Source organism: Medicago truncatula, chromosome 8 (genome assembly GCF_003473485.1).
Source record: "Medicago truncatula cultivar Jemalong A17 chromosome 8, MtrunA17r5.0-ANR, whole genome shotgun sequence".
Lineage (NCBI taxonomy): Eukaryota > Viridiplantae > Streptophyta > Magnoliopsida > Fabales > Fabaceae > Medicago > Medicago truncatula.
Window position 1 is genome coordinate 19,397,975 of NC_053049.1, and position 15,902 is coordinate 19,413,876.

Here is a 15,902-nt window from a genome sequence, read left to right on the forward strand (position 1 = left end):
TCATGAAAAATATAATGTTCACGCAAGAAAATGATATTGACTATCTTTATTGGGGACTTGTTGAAGAGCTTCATCCATCATTTGTTGAACTGATTTCTCTTCTGCAGGGTATTAAGGAAAATGTTAATGTCCAATAGAGTTCACATGATGGACAAGGGTAGTAGCAGAGATGCATTGCCAATTATTCAGCAATGACCAAAGTAACTCTATGAGCATTGTGTGTAGGATATTAAAAAATTAACTAACTTACACCGAAAATCGCACTGGATAAGTCACAAGAGCTTAACCTCCAATGCAACATCCTGACCCTGTAAAAGCCAGCAATTAAAAAAGAAATTAAATTAACAACAAAAAAGTTCATTAAAAAACTGATATGATGAATCAAGACAGTTCGAAGCATGTGTACTGCCTTCACTCTATTCTAACATGTAGAGGTTGAATGTATAGATAGATATTAGATTTGCAAAATTAAACAAACAAGTTAGTAACCACAATTTCCCAAAATGTTGTTACAAAGAAAAATTAAAAATGAAGAAAGAGAGACAAAGGAATTAGAAAAATAAATAAATGAAATCAACAAACAAAAGTTAATCAAAATGCAAACCTTTCATAAAATTCTTCAGCGAGCTCAACCGCGCAAAAGAGAATCTAAAGATGTCAACTTTATGTGGATACACAGAAATATTTAAAGTGATAAAATTAGAACCCACAAGTGGTAAATACGGAACAAACAACATTTATTCATACATCACAAGCTTCTGCAGTTTTGAAGTTTTTTAGCTAACCTTTCACTACAATTTCTAATCCCTCGCTCTCAAAAAGATTTTGCCTCATATTTAACCTCAATTTAAATGCATGGTAAAATTTCCTAAAGGAAAATATACATATAGGACATATCAAATAAGTGGACTAACTAACGTGAGAGATGAGAGAAGCATATAATAACCATTGCATCAATACAAACGGTTCAGATAATTTCTTTCCATTTATTCTATTACAGTGCTTTATTTTCTATATCTTCAACCTATTTTCAGAGAAGAATTAATATTGCAAAAATGGTTGGAAGACTGTTGTTTTTTCCTATTGTTTTTTAAGTTTCAAAAACATCATTTATTTCTTACTTATTTCACATCTATAGTTCCATTCTCAACAGGTAATTCGAGCCCTATCACAAACCAAACCCTTTTCTTTCTTGTCTCCTTTGAGTAGTTGAATGATGGATTTTGCTGTCCATAAATAAGGACTATCTGAAAATAATGGAGGAGGAGAACATTGTACAACATCTGGAATTTGTGAGAAATTTCATTTTTTCCTTCACTAATTTCACTCGCTAATTTTGCTTTTTCTAGTAGTGTTAATGACAATCATGGTACAACAGCTTCTTATGAAATATCACTTATGTCAAAATTGACATACGTTTTAAGTTCATAATGCAACATTCAGAAACGATTTTGGATAATCCATTCTTAATGATGATCATGTTACAACTTACAACAATTTCTATTGAAATATCACGTATGTCAAAATAGGATACTAGCGTTAATCCTTGAGAAGTAGGCTCATGTTTCATATTTTAGAAAGTTTAAGTAGGCATAAATGTTTGTTTAAATGTTAGTTATAAGCCTTATGTATGCCTTCATGTAATTTATATTATCTCATAATTAATATAATATCAGACAGATAATAATTTCGCAACAATCATTCTCTACTTTAATGCTTTGTGTTCACTATAATCACTTTATCTACATCAATCTTCTTCTGTGAAAGAACTATCAAGTATCAAGTACAAACAAACTTCTTTCTGGTGCTTCTTAAGCATATTAATTGCTATGAATTGTATACAATATTTTTTTTTAAAATCCAACTTAATAATATTACTTTGTAGAAAAAAGTAGATAATATAGCTTCCACTCATCTTTAAAACTGAAACAACATTACCTCTTTTTAACAGGATTTGTTCCTTTCTAATTCATAATTTGTTCTAATTATCTTTATAAAGTATTCTGGATTTTGATCAATGTTATAATATTGGAAAATAGACTTGTGGATTAAGAAATATTGATTTGGAATGAAAGCAGAAACTCTAACTTCTCTCTAAACTTGCTTCCTCCTTCATTCATCGAGGAGAGGTGGTTTTAGGTCATTTTGACCTAAAGTCACCCCTCTAGATCTTTTTCGCTTTTTCTTTGAATGTAAATAAGTGGTTTTCACATATATCAAAATTTTCCTATTGTCACTACAAGAAAAGTGCCCTGTCCCTACGGCCATTTTCTAAAGCAGGGTAGTTTTTACCAACGGACATATGAAAAACTGTCACTAAAACCATTTTATTTATTTTATTATTTCTATTATATTATTATATAATTATTATTGTTATATTTCTTACAAATAGAGTGGAATTTTTTTTTCACAAACACGTACCATTCACACGCTCAACAATTTCAAATCTCACAAACTCAAAATCGCTTTTTCTTCAACTCACAATCTCCAATCTCAAATCTCACAATCTCCATTGATCTCAAACCTCACAAACTCCATTAATCTCAAACCTCACAAACCTCATCAATCTCACCTCAACAATCTTCTCAAACAAGCTCTGAATCGATTCCCTACTGTATCGATTTTCAAATCGATTTTGTTGTTTATATTTTGTTCAAATTGATTTTGCTCTTAATCGTTCTCAAGCTCACAGACTAAATCGATCTCATGCTTTGTTTGGTTACACGTTGAGTTCACTAATTCTGCGTGCAATTTGGACGTGATATTGAAAAGCTATATATTCAAGCTTAAGCTGAAACGCGCGTTAGAGACCCCATTCTGCCATCAAAACAAACACAACATCAATCTGTATCGATTTTGTTCAAACTGTATCGATCTCAATCGTCGCCTTCATTGACCGTCGGACCGCCGATCTTCGAACTCGCTCTGGATCATTTTCAATCGCTGTGAGTAATTTTCATTCTCTTTGTTTTAATTTTTGATATGAATGTGGTAATTAGGTATAGTGTTGTTATTCTTGAAATTGGTATACGTAGATGTGTTTTTGAACTGGATTTTGGTAGAGTTTTGGAATCAGTTTATGTGCGTGTGTTTTTAAACTGAATTTTGGGAAAAATTTTGAAATCAGATTATTTGTATGTGTTTTTTAACTTGATTTTGGTAGAATTTTGAAATCAGTTTATGTGTATGTGTTTTTGAACTGATTTCAGCACCACGTCTGTGTCAGCATATTTGTTAAAGTAGTGAGAGTTGAAATCCTTGTATTTGAAGGACTTGAAAATTGGTGGATTATGTTCATCAGTGATAGCTTGTGCTGGCTCGACGTTACAATCATCCGAATGAGCTATAAAAAATGCAGCAGTTGTACGAGCATGACTTGAATTTGTCACAGCCCTATGCTCAACACTTTTACATTGATTTTCCACATATAAACTAACTATTGAAACATATACAGTATTCTGCTCAATTAATAAGGAAAACAAAACAGAATTCAATAAACTTTTAGGTCCTATATACTTTTAGGTAGGTTTCTGCTCTGATATGAGTGTGTAAATCAAAGTTAAGAGCTAGAATTGGAGTTCAAAACTATATTCATCAATCATTAGTAGCCTGTTACATATGTGAAAATGAGGATTTTTCTATCAGCATGAATCAAATTGATTCCAGAGTTTACAACACTGACTCATCTTACGAATAAACAACTTGTGCTAGACTTTGATGACATATGAAAATGGGGATATGATGGGATAAAACCGCAAGTGCACGGTCTTACCGAAGTAGTATGAAAAGAGTATCGTTCCGACAGGGAGTTATGAATTCAATTAACTTTAGATAATGATTAGACTATAGGTTTATAAGGTAGAAAGTTGTATTTTTATATATTTAAAAGAAAATAATAATAAAAGATAAAAGCCTTGGGGTTATTGGTTCATCCTAACGACAAGTCCTTCTCAAACCAAACTATTAAACTTATAACTTTATGTTAGACCTAATTTCTCAAGACAGTTTCTCTTTTGTTCCTCTAGCAACCAAGCCTATTTCGCTGACTTGATTACTATTAGATTTTGGTTCCTCTAACAACCAAGCCTATTTCGCTGACTTGATTGTTATTAGTTCCCTTGAAGATCGAAACTATATGTCTCAAAGATTGTAAAGACTATTTCGCTGTCTTTACAATCTTTGTCTAAATTCACTTGTTCGAGTATCAAAACTCCACTTTCGTTTTATGAATTGATATTTGAGATGATGGATAAACAATTATCAAACCCTCCACTTTCGTTTCCACAGTTTGATAATGGTTGATCCATGTTAAAGCGGTGAATTTAGATAAGGAATTAGGGTTACATAAGATTAGGGTTTAAAGCTTGGTTTGATTAGGATTATGTCATTAGACTTATCCAACAATCCCAAGACAAGAGAAGTCTACTCACTAATGTTCATCGTAGACAAGGAGAAGAAGAGAGAAAGCATAAAAGTAAATAAAGTAAATGAACTTTTATTAGAAAGACAATTGTCACATATTGTATTCCAAGAAAAGATGAATAATTGTGATGGCTAGCTACTCTATTTATAGCACACATTTGACTTAAAATCTAAGCAAGTATATTCTAAGAATATTCCACGAGAGATTGCGCGCTAAAATAGAATAGCTCAGAATCCAAGCAAAAGCAACAAAAGGTGTTCTGGAGGGTGGCACGGCCGTGCCAAGGCTAGCACGGGCCGTGCCAGGCTTCTGACTTGTAGGAGACGTATTTTGTCTCTCAATCTTCATATTTTCGTGTCCAATCGGCTCCAAATCCCTTTCTTTTGCTCCAAGATTCAATCCATCCAATATTCTTTCCTGAAATATAATAAACTGCAATTTAAAGTAAACTATCCTAAAAAGGAAATAATACTAATATAAAATTATATAAAATCTAAATAAAACTAAACTAAAAAGCATATTAAAATAGTATATAAATGACTCATCAAACTCCCCCACACTTGAATCTTTGCTTGTCCTCAAGCAAAAGGCATAAACATAGTAGCACTAACAGTTATATCAAATGACAATTTCAATTAAAGCACATGTCTCCTCAAGGGCTTAAATCTCAAATGTACACTAATCACAAACTCAAGCATTTCTTGTAATTTTTATTCAACCCAACGATCAAGTTTCAAGTGAGTGTGTGTGTGAAGTCCAACCCTTTTCTTGCTCCTATAGAAGATAGGCATTATGAGGAAACATGGTCTAATCCTAGCACTAAACCAACCACGAAAGATTCCTTCTATAATTCATATAAGAGAGATGGGAGTATTTGAGGATCTTTGTTCCTTGCCATTTGCACATTTTAAGTTCTTTATTAAGGAACAACATCTTCACGTAGGAGGTCGGAGGGCCTACCCCCTTCCCCAATCTAGATCCAATGGTATCCCTTAAAACATCATCTTCACGTAGGAAGTCGGAGGGCCTACCTCCTTCCCCAATCTAGATTCAATGATGCTTTTTAAAGTTTTTTCTTAAGATATCAATCATCTTCACGTAGGAAGTCGGAGGGCCTACCTCCTTCCCCAATCTAGATTCAATGATGAGATCTTTGGAATTTATTTGGCTTTTGGCTTTTTATGAACTCCCTTATACTAACTTATACTACTGGCACTTTGAGAATCTTTAAAGGTTAATGCACCACTAAGATTAAAACGTGTTTCCTTAAAATACCTATTCATACATTTACTCAAGGGAAGCAACTTTTGTGTTTTTCTCATTGGAGAATTTTATTCACTTTAAAACAAGATGTGGGTATATCAAGAAGACTTAGAACACAAGAGTTTGCTTTCATGTACAAGAATCAACAAAATAAGAGGAGACAATGAAAATTTTTGTGTCATGATATTTTCAATAAAAATTAGCTACTTAACCATGCCTTTTACAATAAAACAAAACAAAAGAATAAAGTTCAAGGGAGTTTGGAAACACTACGACTAAAGGCACTTTATTAGGCTCCCCCCACACTTAGGGGAAGCATTGTCCTCAATGATTCAAAATAAGAGAAATGAAGAAGAAGAAGAAGAAGAAGAAGAAGAAGGAGGAGGAGGAGTAGTAAGAGAAGAGAGGAAGAGGAAAGCTCACACTTTTCATTGAGTTCTATAGGTAGGACCTTGGAGGTGAAAATGGTGCATCATGTTCCGAAGCATTTGGTTATTTTCTTCGGATATGCGGTTGCCCCTTAGGACATAATTCCTTAGTCCCGACAATTCAACACCTTGCCTTAGGTGCTTGGTGCTTATCCTCTAGTCCTCGGTATGCATCCATGCCCATCTTGCATTTTCATTTGTTTTTCCGGCATCATGGTCATGGTGCTCCTCATCATGGTACAATTGTGCACCTTCTTCTTCTTGGTGCAAATGTGCATCTTCCTCGCCTTCATTATCGTGTTCTTCATGTACCTGTGGATCATCAACAACATACAACAAATTTTCTTCCACCTCGGTGTTAGTCCGAGATGGGTTAGAAAGTATAATCAAAATAGGCACATTGAGTTTGAGTGCGTAGGACATGGGTGGATGGGGCTTAATGAAGTTCATAAAGATAAGGGTCTCTATGTTAAGCCTATTGTTCCCCTCAATTTTGGTAATCCCTTGGTCCTCACTCACTCCCAATTGCCTAGCTATGTATGTGATGATACCACCCACAACTATCTCTCCCGTACTATCAAACCTATTACCGTCATGGTAAAGGTAATCAAGCAAGTAAAAGCATGTGTTAACGAGGTGGTTGTTAAGCATGGCCCACGACATGAAGAGTTCATCCGTCCTAGTGTTCCTCAATTCGGTCCTACCCCAAATAGTGCAAGTCATTACCCTTTGAAGGTACCTAAGCACCGGGTTGTGAATATGGCTAGCTTTGTTTGAACGTGTGTTAAATTGCCTAAGGTTGGTGATATGTTCCCAAAAGGTGGCGGGTTGATAGTCAACCGGTTTAAGACTTTGATCCCAAGAGTCGTGGATGAACCCCGTGTTAGCGAAGCTCATCTCATCACAAAAGTGTTGGAGAGACATCTCGTAATCAATGTTCATAAGCCGGAAAGAGATTCTATGATTAGGGTTATCAAAATTCATCCTATCCTTCGTAAAAATGATAGAACTTAAAAACTCATAGGTGAAATTTTCATAACCCCGCATAGGTCTTAACATAGCAACCCACCCTAATCGTCTTAGAAATTTAAACACATTGTCACTAAGGCCTAATGTAACCAAGTCATAATTATCAGGGTACCTGCAAGGATGTAAAGGTTTATAGATGAGATTTTTATACCTATCCTTTTGCTTGGTGTCCTTGAATATTATGCCATGATTATTTGCCGGTACTTGCTTCTTTAGGGGAGGTCCTCTTGAAGATGTGGCAACTTCTTTTCCACTTCTTTTGGAAGCCATAGCCTTGACCGTGGTTGGAGTCGGTGTGGTTTTGGTGAAGGTTTAGTGAATGTTTTTGGTGGAAGAGGTTGGTTTAGTGATGGGGAGAAGGTTTAAGTGAGTTTTAGGGGTTGGGTTGTGGAAATTGGTGATGAATTTGTGGGTTTTTGGGTGAGGTTAATGGGGGCTACGAATTTGGATGATTTTTGAATTGGGTGGATGAAAGTTGTTTTTGAATGAAGGGTTGTGGTTGGAATGGTTTTTGTGGTTTATGGAGGTTTTAGAGAGAAGGTGGAAGGATGAGAGATGTTTGGTTTGGTGAATGAGGGAAGAAGAGGATGAAGAATGAGGTTTAACCTTACCTGAGGTCGGGCACGGCCGTGCTGAGGTTGGCACGGGCCGTGCCAAGTTCCTGGAGTTTGGCTTGGTTTTGGAAGGGCAAGGTCTGGCACGGCCGTGCTAGTGTGAGCACGGGCCGTGCCAAGGTTCTGGGCTCCGGGGCTTCAAAATTTTCTGTTTTCTTGAATCATGCTCGAACAATTACCTACAAAATAATTAAAAAAAACAACAACAAAACAAAAGCAGTTAAATGCGTGGGTTGCCTCCCACGAAGCGCTTCTTTATAGTCTTAGCTTGACGATCAAGAGGCTTTTCTACCCTATACCCAATCTTTCCCAAAGGGATAACGGCGTCAACATGGCATTCTCTCCCAAAGCACACATGGCTTTCTCAATGCTTTCGGATCCTATGACACAAGGTATGGGAAAATTTTCTGGATTCTTAAGTTTAGATGATAATTTGGTTGGAAGTATTTCAATAAAAATTCTAAATTGGTCATCTAACTTTGATTTGACAAAACCTTGTGTTAATGGATTTTTAGGCTCATGAGGTGGTGAAACAAATGGCTTTTCATTTTCTCCTATAGTTTTCTCACTTTGAGGCTCATCACTTCCTATCTCTCCCTTATTGTTCTTAATTGTCACAACGGGGTCCTCTAATTGGTTACCATCCCTAAGAATAATAGAACTTATATGGCCTTTGGGGTTGGTTTCAGTTTGACCTGGAAAGATCCCGGTGGTTTGAGAGGAAGTAGTCACGTGTTGGGCCACTTGAGAGATTTGGGTTTTGAGTATCTTATTGTGAGTTGCTATGGAGTCTACCTTGGATGTGATTTTGGCAAGAGAGTCATTCAAAAATCCTGTTTGGTTTTTAAGCTCTTGGAGTTGCTTGGATTGATTTATAACATAATTTTCCATTAAAAGTTCCAAGCTGGATTTTTGAGGGACTCTTTGGTTGTTTGCATAACTGGGTGGTGTTGCTTGTTGTCCGAAAAGATTTTGAGGGGTTTGATAAAAAAAGTGGTTGTTTCCAAACCCTCGATTATATTGAGCATAGTTTACTTGCTCAGGACTTCTAACAACACTACCTAGTTGGCAATCAATGCCAATATGGCCAAATACACCACAAACTTCACAAGGAGGTGATACAGGAGCAGGTGTGACAACACTAGTATTCATTGTATCAAATTTTTGTGTCAGTGTGTCAACCTTAGCAGTTAGATGATCAAGGGAGGAAATTTTGTACATACCTGCCTCTTTTTTAGAGGGTGAAGAAGCAGTGATGACTCTCTCACTTGTCCACTGATGGTGGTTTTGTGCCATGCCCTCGATCAAGTCATATGCTGCTGTGTAAGTTTTATTCATCAAAGCTCCACCTGCAGCTGCATCAACATAGATTTTTGTGGTATACGAAAGACCATTATAAAAGGTGTGGATAATAAGCCACTTCTCTAAACCATGATGGGGGCAAAGCCTAAGCATTTCTTTGAAACGCTCCCACGCATCGTAAAGAGATTCACCATCTTTTTGAGTGTATTGAAAAAGCCTCGCCCTGAATTGAGCGGTTTGAGAAAGGGGAAAGAATTGGGCAAGGAAAGCTCGCCTCATTTGGTCCCATGAAGTGATAGAACCAATAGTCAATGAATGAAACCAAGCACTAGCTCTATCCCTTAAGGAAAAAGGAAAGAGGTGCAGCCTTACGGCCTCTTGGTTTGCCTTCAAAGTTCCACTGAGTTTTAAAAAATTTGAAACATGAAGATTCGGATCCTCAGTGGGTGATCCGAAAAATTGATTTTGCTGCACTAGGTAAATAAGTGCAGGCTTTATTTCAAATTTACTACCCTCAACCGTTGGGTACACAATAGCATCGTACGGCTCATCTGAAGATGTGATTGCATACTCTTTGAGAGCACGTTTCTCATCCATGTCGTTATTATTGTCTTTGAGCCATACCTGAAATCAAAACGGTTAAAGATAGAAAATAAAAAATAAGGAGAAATGGAGGGAGAGATATATATATATATAAAATAAAAATAAAATAAGATAAGGAAATAAAATATATTATAAATATATAAAAAAAATAAAAAAATAAAAAGGTAAGAAAAAGGAAATAAAATATTTTATAAATATATGTATATATACTATTATATCATATATTTTTTTTTTTTTAGACTAACCACTATTAAAAAGTTAATCAAATTACAATAACTCCCCGGCAGCGGCGCCAAAAACTTGATGGGATAAAACCGCAAGTACACGGTCTTACCGAAGTAGTATGAAAAGAGTATCGTTCCGATAGGGAGTTATGAATTCAATTAACTTTAGATAATGATTAGACTATAGGTTTATAAGGTAGAAAGTTGTATTTTTATATATTTAAAAGAAAATAATAATAAAAGATAAAAGCCTTGGGGTTATTGATTCATCCTAACGACAAGTCCTTCTCAAACCAAACTATTAAACTTATAACTTTATGTTAGACCTAATTTCTCAAGACAGTTTCTCTTTTGTTCCTCTAGCAACCAAGCCTATTTCGCTGACTTGATTACTATTAGATTTTGGTTCCTCTAACAACCAAGCCTATTTCGCTGACTTGATTGTTATTAGTTCCCTTGAAGATCGAAACTATATGTCTCAAAGATTTTTTTTTTTGAAGGGATATGTCTCAAAGATTGTAAAGACTATTTCGCTGTCTTTACAATCTTTGTCTAAATTCACTTGTTCGAGTATCAAAACTCCACTTTCGTTTTATGAATTGATATTTGAGATGATGGATAAACAATTATCAAACCCTCCACTTTCGTTTCCACAGTTTGATAATGGTTGATCCATGTTAAAGCGGTGAATTTAGATAAGGAATTAGGGTTACATAAGATTAGGGTTTAAAACTTGGTTTGATTAGGATTATGTCATTAGACTTATCCAACAATCCCAAGACAAGAGAAGTCTACTCACTAATGTTCATCGTAGACAAGGAGAAGAAGAGAGAAAGCATAAAAATAAATAAAGTAAATGAACTTTTATTAGAAAGACAATTGTCACATATTGTATTCCAAGAAAAAATGAATAATTGTGATGGCTAGCTACTCTATTTATAGCACACATTTGACTTAAAATCTAAGCAAGTATATTCTAAGAATATTCCACGAGAGATTGCGCGCTAAAATAGAATAGCTCAGAATCCAAGCAAAAGCAGCAAAAGGTGTTCTGGAGGGTGGCACGGCCGTGCCAAGGCTAGCACGGGCCGTGCCAGGCTTCTGACTTGTGGGAGACGTATTTTGTCTCTCAATCTTCATATTTTCGTGTCCAATCGGCTCCAAATCCCTTTCTTTTGCTCCAAGATTCAATTCATCCAATATTCTTTCCTGAAATATAATAAATTGCAATTTAAAGTAAACTATCCTAAAAAGGAAATAATACTAATATAAAATTATATAAAATCTAAATAAAACTAAACTAAAAAGCATATTAAAATAGTATATAAATGACTCATCAGGATAATCTCATAATCATTATCCATTTTCTACTAAAAAGTCAAGCACCTTGTCGATAATCACTGTTGTGTTTTTGGATTACTCCAAATCAAACAAATTGAATCAACAATATTATAAAGAAAGAACTAAAATTGGGATTCAAAAGAATATAGCATTGCCACCACAAAACATGTGTTTTCCCTAATGAACTAAATTTTTTAGACGAAATTATACATGTTCTGATTGATGCACTCTGAAATTAAGTTATGTTTTAGGTTCTATTATTATATTTTCTTTTTACTGTATCGGCTTATTACACAAGCACTACTGAATGCATGTGAATTACATGTTAAGCTTAGAATCTCCCTAATGAGTTTCTATTCAGCTGGACTTTTACTGGTTTTGCTGCCTTCACAAATAGCTACACACCTAGTGAGGTGCGAACTGGTTTTTGAGGGGCATCAGGGGTTCTATTTGGTTCCCTTTTTTTTTTTTTTGCAGCGCCTTTGTTGTGTTGGGTTGGGGGGTATTAGGGTCTGCTTTCTGCTTTTTGTGGGCTGGTTCGTTGCTGTGTTAGCAGCCTGGTGTTGGGCGTTTCTTGTTCCTTCAGTTTTGTGTTTTGTTGTAGTGGTCTGGGTTCTAGTCCACCCTTCTAGTGCAATGCCCAATCTCTGGTAATGTGAAAAGTTGATCTAAATTTTGGAATTGAACTTATAATACAATTTTTGAATTGATCTAAAAATGTATGTGATAACATCATTGGAACCTTGCTGCATTTAACAGTATTCTAATTTATAAAAGAAAATGATATTATCTTATTTTAATATAAAATCTTTTTGTAGGTTCCTTTTTACTCTAAAGTCATTTGTACGTAATCGAGCACATCCTGAAGGGTCTATTGCAGAGAGTTATATAGCTTATGAAGGCTTGATATTTTGTTCACGGTATCTCCCTGGAGTGGAAACTCGTTTTAATCGACCTAGTCGAAATGATGATTCCTTTTTTGTCGAAAACTCAAGTCTTTTTAATCCTAGAGGTAGACCATTGGGGAGAAAAAACCACATTGGGTTCAAAGTAAAGAAAAGAAGAAGAGTTTCTCGGGTTTCTCTTGATAAAAAAAATATTGATACAAGCACATAGATATGTGCTTTTCAACAACAATAATATGGACGCCTTTCAAAGAGAACACATTGATCTTATCAAGAGACAAAATCGAAATCGTCGGCTCTCACCATATGAACTCGACATAATTCATTGTCAAACATTTTCTGATTGGTTTCGTGAACGAGTAAGTTTTACAAAGCTTTTCCATTATCAATATTGTGTTTTATTTCATAATCATTTTAAATAAAATTGTGTTAGGTCACACGTTTGGAAGAGCAAGGAAGTGTTATTGTCACAGATGAAATCAAATGGTTAGCACGTGGTCCACTAGATGAAAGCTTTATTTCCATTTATCAATATTGTGTTTCATTTCATAATCATTTCAAATGTTTGATTTAATTAAGGTCTTTGTATAATTTTTGAAGTTTTATTTCCATTTATTTATTGTGATATTTTATTACTTTACAAAATGTCTAACAATTTGGCTTTTTAATAATAAATAGAGTAAGTATCGATTTGTTCCTGAATTGACCGAGCAAACAACACAAATACTAAAGGATAACATGAGCAGTAAGTGGAGACAATTTAAGCATGATTTGAAATCAAAAGGGTATGATGAAAGCAAAACTGAAGAGGAAATGGCTTCTATCATCCCTGACACAAGAGTTGATCCGTCCCAATATCGTGCTTTAGTGCACCATTGGTGTTCCAAGGAAGGGAAGGTATATGTTTGTTTTCAATGCACTGCCGATTTTCAATGTTGAATTTATCTAAGAATATTGCTTCTGTCACGTCTTTTTATTTACATCCCACTATTTTTCTCTGTAATTGTGTTGGTAATTAGACTAGTCAGCTACTGCAACAAGAGCTACTACAACAATAACAACAATGATTTATTTGAACTGTGTTTTAATGCTTCGTATTTTATTGTTTATAGAAAATAAGTCAAATCAACAAAAGGAATCGCTCAAAATATGAGGATTTACATTGCATGGGAACCAAGAATCTTCCGAGGCTAATTCATGAGATGGTATGTTTCTTTGTATGACTTGTATTAGTATTTTCAACTAGGTTGTTTTGCAAATAGAATGCTTACTGTTCTTATTTAAAATTTTAGACAACGAAGGCTATAGGAGTGCAACCTTCTCCAGCTGAAATTTATATTGAAACCCGAACTCGAAAAGACGGGAGCATTGTGACTGAAAAGGCAGCTTCAACAATTGTAAGATATATTTATTTTGAGTAAGGAACTGTGTAAAATTTCATGAAAGGTGTACTGTCTAGTAACTTGCTTAAGTATAGTTTCCTTGTAACTAATAACTTGAACCTTACTTGGATTACAAGAAGAAAATTCACTGTAACGTTCTTCATGTAGGAGGAGTTAAAGAAGCATATGGCAGAGGTAGAAAATTCAGAAAATTTTCAAGTCACTGAAGATTCTACAAATTGGATGAATGATACATACTCAAAAGTGAAAGGGCCTGAAAGAAGAGGACGTGTGCGTTGTCTTGGCAAACTTCCACGACATGCTAGTTCAAATATTTCATCTCAACGCACTAATTCAGAAGATAGACTTCAAAAAGTAGAAAGTGTACTTGGAAATCTTGTTGCTGTGCTTCAAATGCGATTTTCTGATGATCCACAAATTAATGTTGTCTTACAGGCTGTAGCTCAAGAGGTAATAAATCTTATTTTTCAACTTCAAGAATGTTTTTCAAGCAAATAAAATACACTTTTTTTCACTTAGGTACCTGATGTTGCAAGTGCTCCAAATGGTTCTATTGGTAATAATCAACAAACTACAAGTGGCACTGGTTCACTGCACTTTTAAGGTATTATCTTTCAATGAGGGTAAATGTGCGTTCACTAATTATGTGCTAGCTGCAACTTTTTTCCTTCTTCTTTGTCATGAATTAAAACTTACGTGACTGCGAGTTTGGTAAAGATGTATGTGCAAGATAAGTTTATCACTTGGCAGATGATTTTGTGTGTTTGCACATGCGCACATGCACGGACGTAACGTGCATGTTGAATTTGGCAGGGTAAAAGATTGAAGATAGATGTTTGAGGTGTCATAGATAGAGAACATGAAGATGAATATGATGTGAGCAATGAAATAGAACAAGCATGGACTAGCCATTGGACTTGAACAATAATAAGCCCAGTCACCTAGGATTTGGTTGGATATACTCTAAGAGAAAGAAAGTCATAGCCAGAGATAATTGGTTTTTTAATATTTTTAATACGAGGGCTGATAATTTGGCAACTTATTGCATGACAACGTATCCATCTCTCTAACTGTTAATTGTTTTTGGTCTTATTTTAAGGTGCATTGATGGAGAAGAGGAAGATGATCTGGTTTTGGCGGAACATGATGTGAAGAAAAGTATATGATTGTTCTTGATAGGGTAGAACCATATAAAAACTGTGTCTGTCAGTTTCTGCATCTTATAAGTAGTAAAACTCATTTTGTGTAATTTGGTGTTGTCTTTAGTTATATGATTTGTCCACATTGGTGAATAATACCTTGAGAATATATTTTGGTGATGATTTTAGTTTATATGATGATTGGTGAATAATACCTTGAGAATATTAATCCACCAATTTTTTTTATGAAATATAAATGTTTTTATAGTTATTAACCAGTTTGTATGATGGAGAAAAATATAATACAGTGCAACAACAATAAATAATACCTCAAAAAATATTTGGGGGTTTCACGTTTTTTAAAAAAAAGGGGGACATTTTATAAAAAAAAAATTGTGGGATTGATTTTTACCCACGGCAAGAGACGCTGTAGGTAAAAGTACTAGTCTGTAGAAAAATCTTGTAGAGACACACAACCCGTCCGTAGGTAAAGGTACTGTCCGTAGGTAAAACATGCACTTACAGACAAAAATCCGTTGCAACTTGCTAAGTATAGTGCACGGCCAATATGGCCGTGGGTGAAAGTTTTGGCCACATATAGCCTTTAGTGACGGTTTTTGCCCGTCACTAGAGGTCAAGTTTCTTGTGATTTCTTCGTCTAAGTGCGGCGTTGTGTTGTTCATCGTCTTGTGCGACGTTTGATTTCACGTCTTGTCGCGGTGTTCGTTTAGTTCCTATGGAAAGATCGACATCAATTAATTACAAATTCAATCAATGATTTGGGCATCAATGTTGCAGATCCGGAAGCATGGGTATTTCGCTGACTTAGATTTGATCATATTATTTGAAGGCATTTTGCCGTTGTATGCTATTAACTCGGGTGTAGTAAGTTTGTTCATATTCACCCTTTACGTTTTTTATTGATGTTTGTATCTGATGTATTCCATCAATTTGAATAAATGAATATCATTTTATTTTTGTTTAAAAAAACTCAATTCCATACGAAATCCGTAGGATATTAAATTTAATTCCGTCCGAAATCCGTGCGAAGTTTAGTAACAAACCACATAGAGTCTGTTTGTTACGTAGTAAAATAAAAATTATTTTGACATTTAATAATTTAGAGACTATTTTTTTTGTTGAGATTTTATTGAAAATCAAAATCCATTTTGAGTTTGTTTATCGTAGTAAAATCAATTTTTTTTTTTGTTGAATAATTTAGTGTTTA

At 34.8% G+C, this 15,902-nt stretch overlaps 1 protein-coding gene and 1 non-coding gene across 2 annotated transcripts; both read left to right on the plus strand.

Annotated features, from left to right (window-relative positions):
* Positions 1-9,183: 9,183 nt before the first annotated feature.
* Positions 9,184-9,290, plus strand: LOC120577786 (small nucleolar RNA R71). Its single transcript, XR_005643768.1, has one exon. It is a non-coding gene; the product is annotated as a small nucleolar RNA R71 (small nucleolar RNA).
* Positions 9,291-12,827: 3,537 nt separating this feature from the next.
* On the plus strand, positions 12,828-14,899 carry LOC120577481 (uncharacterized). Its single transcript, XM_039829034.1, has 6 exons — positions 12,828-13,029; positions 13,245-13,337; positions 13,425-13,529; positions 13,683-13,985; positions 14,055-14,139; positions 14,635-14,899. Exons 1-5 carry the CDS (start codon positions 12,871-12,873, stop codon positions 14,136-14,138), a joined length of 744 nt encoding a protein of 247 aa, XP_039684968.1. The 5' UTR covers positions 12,828-12,870; the 3' UTR covers position 14,139; positions 14,635-14,899.
* The last annotated feature ends 1,003 nt before the right edge of the window (positions 14,900-15,902 follow it).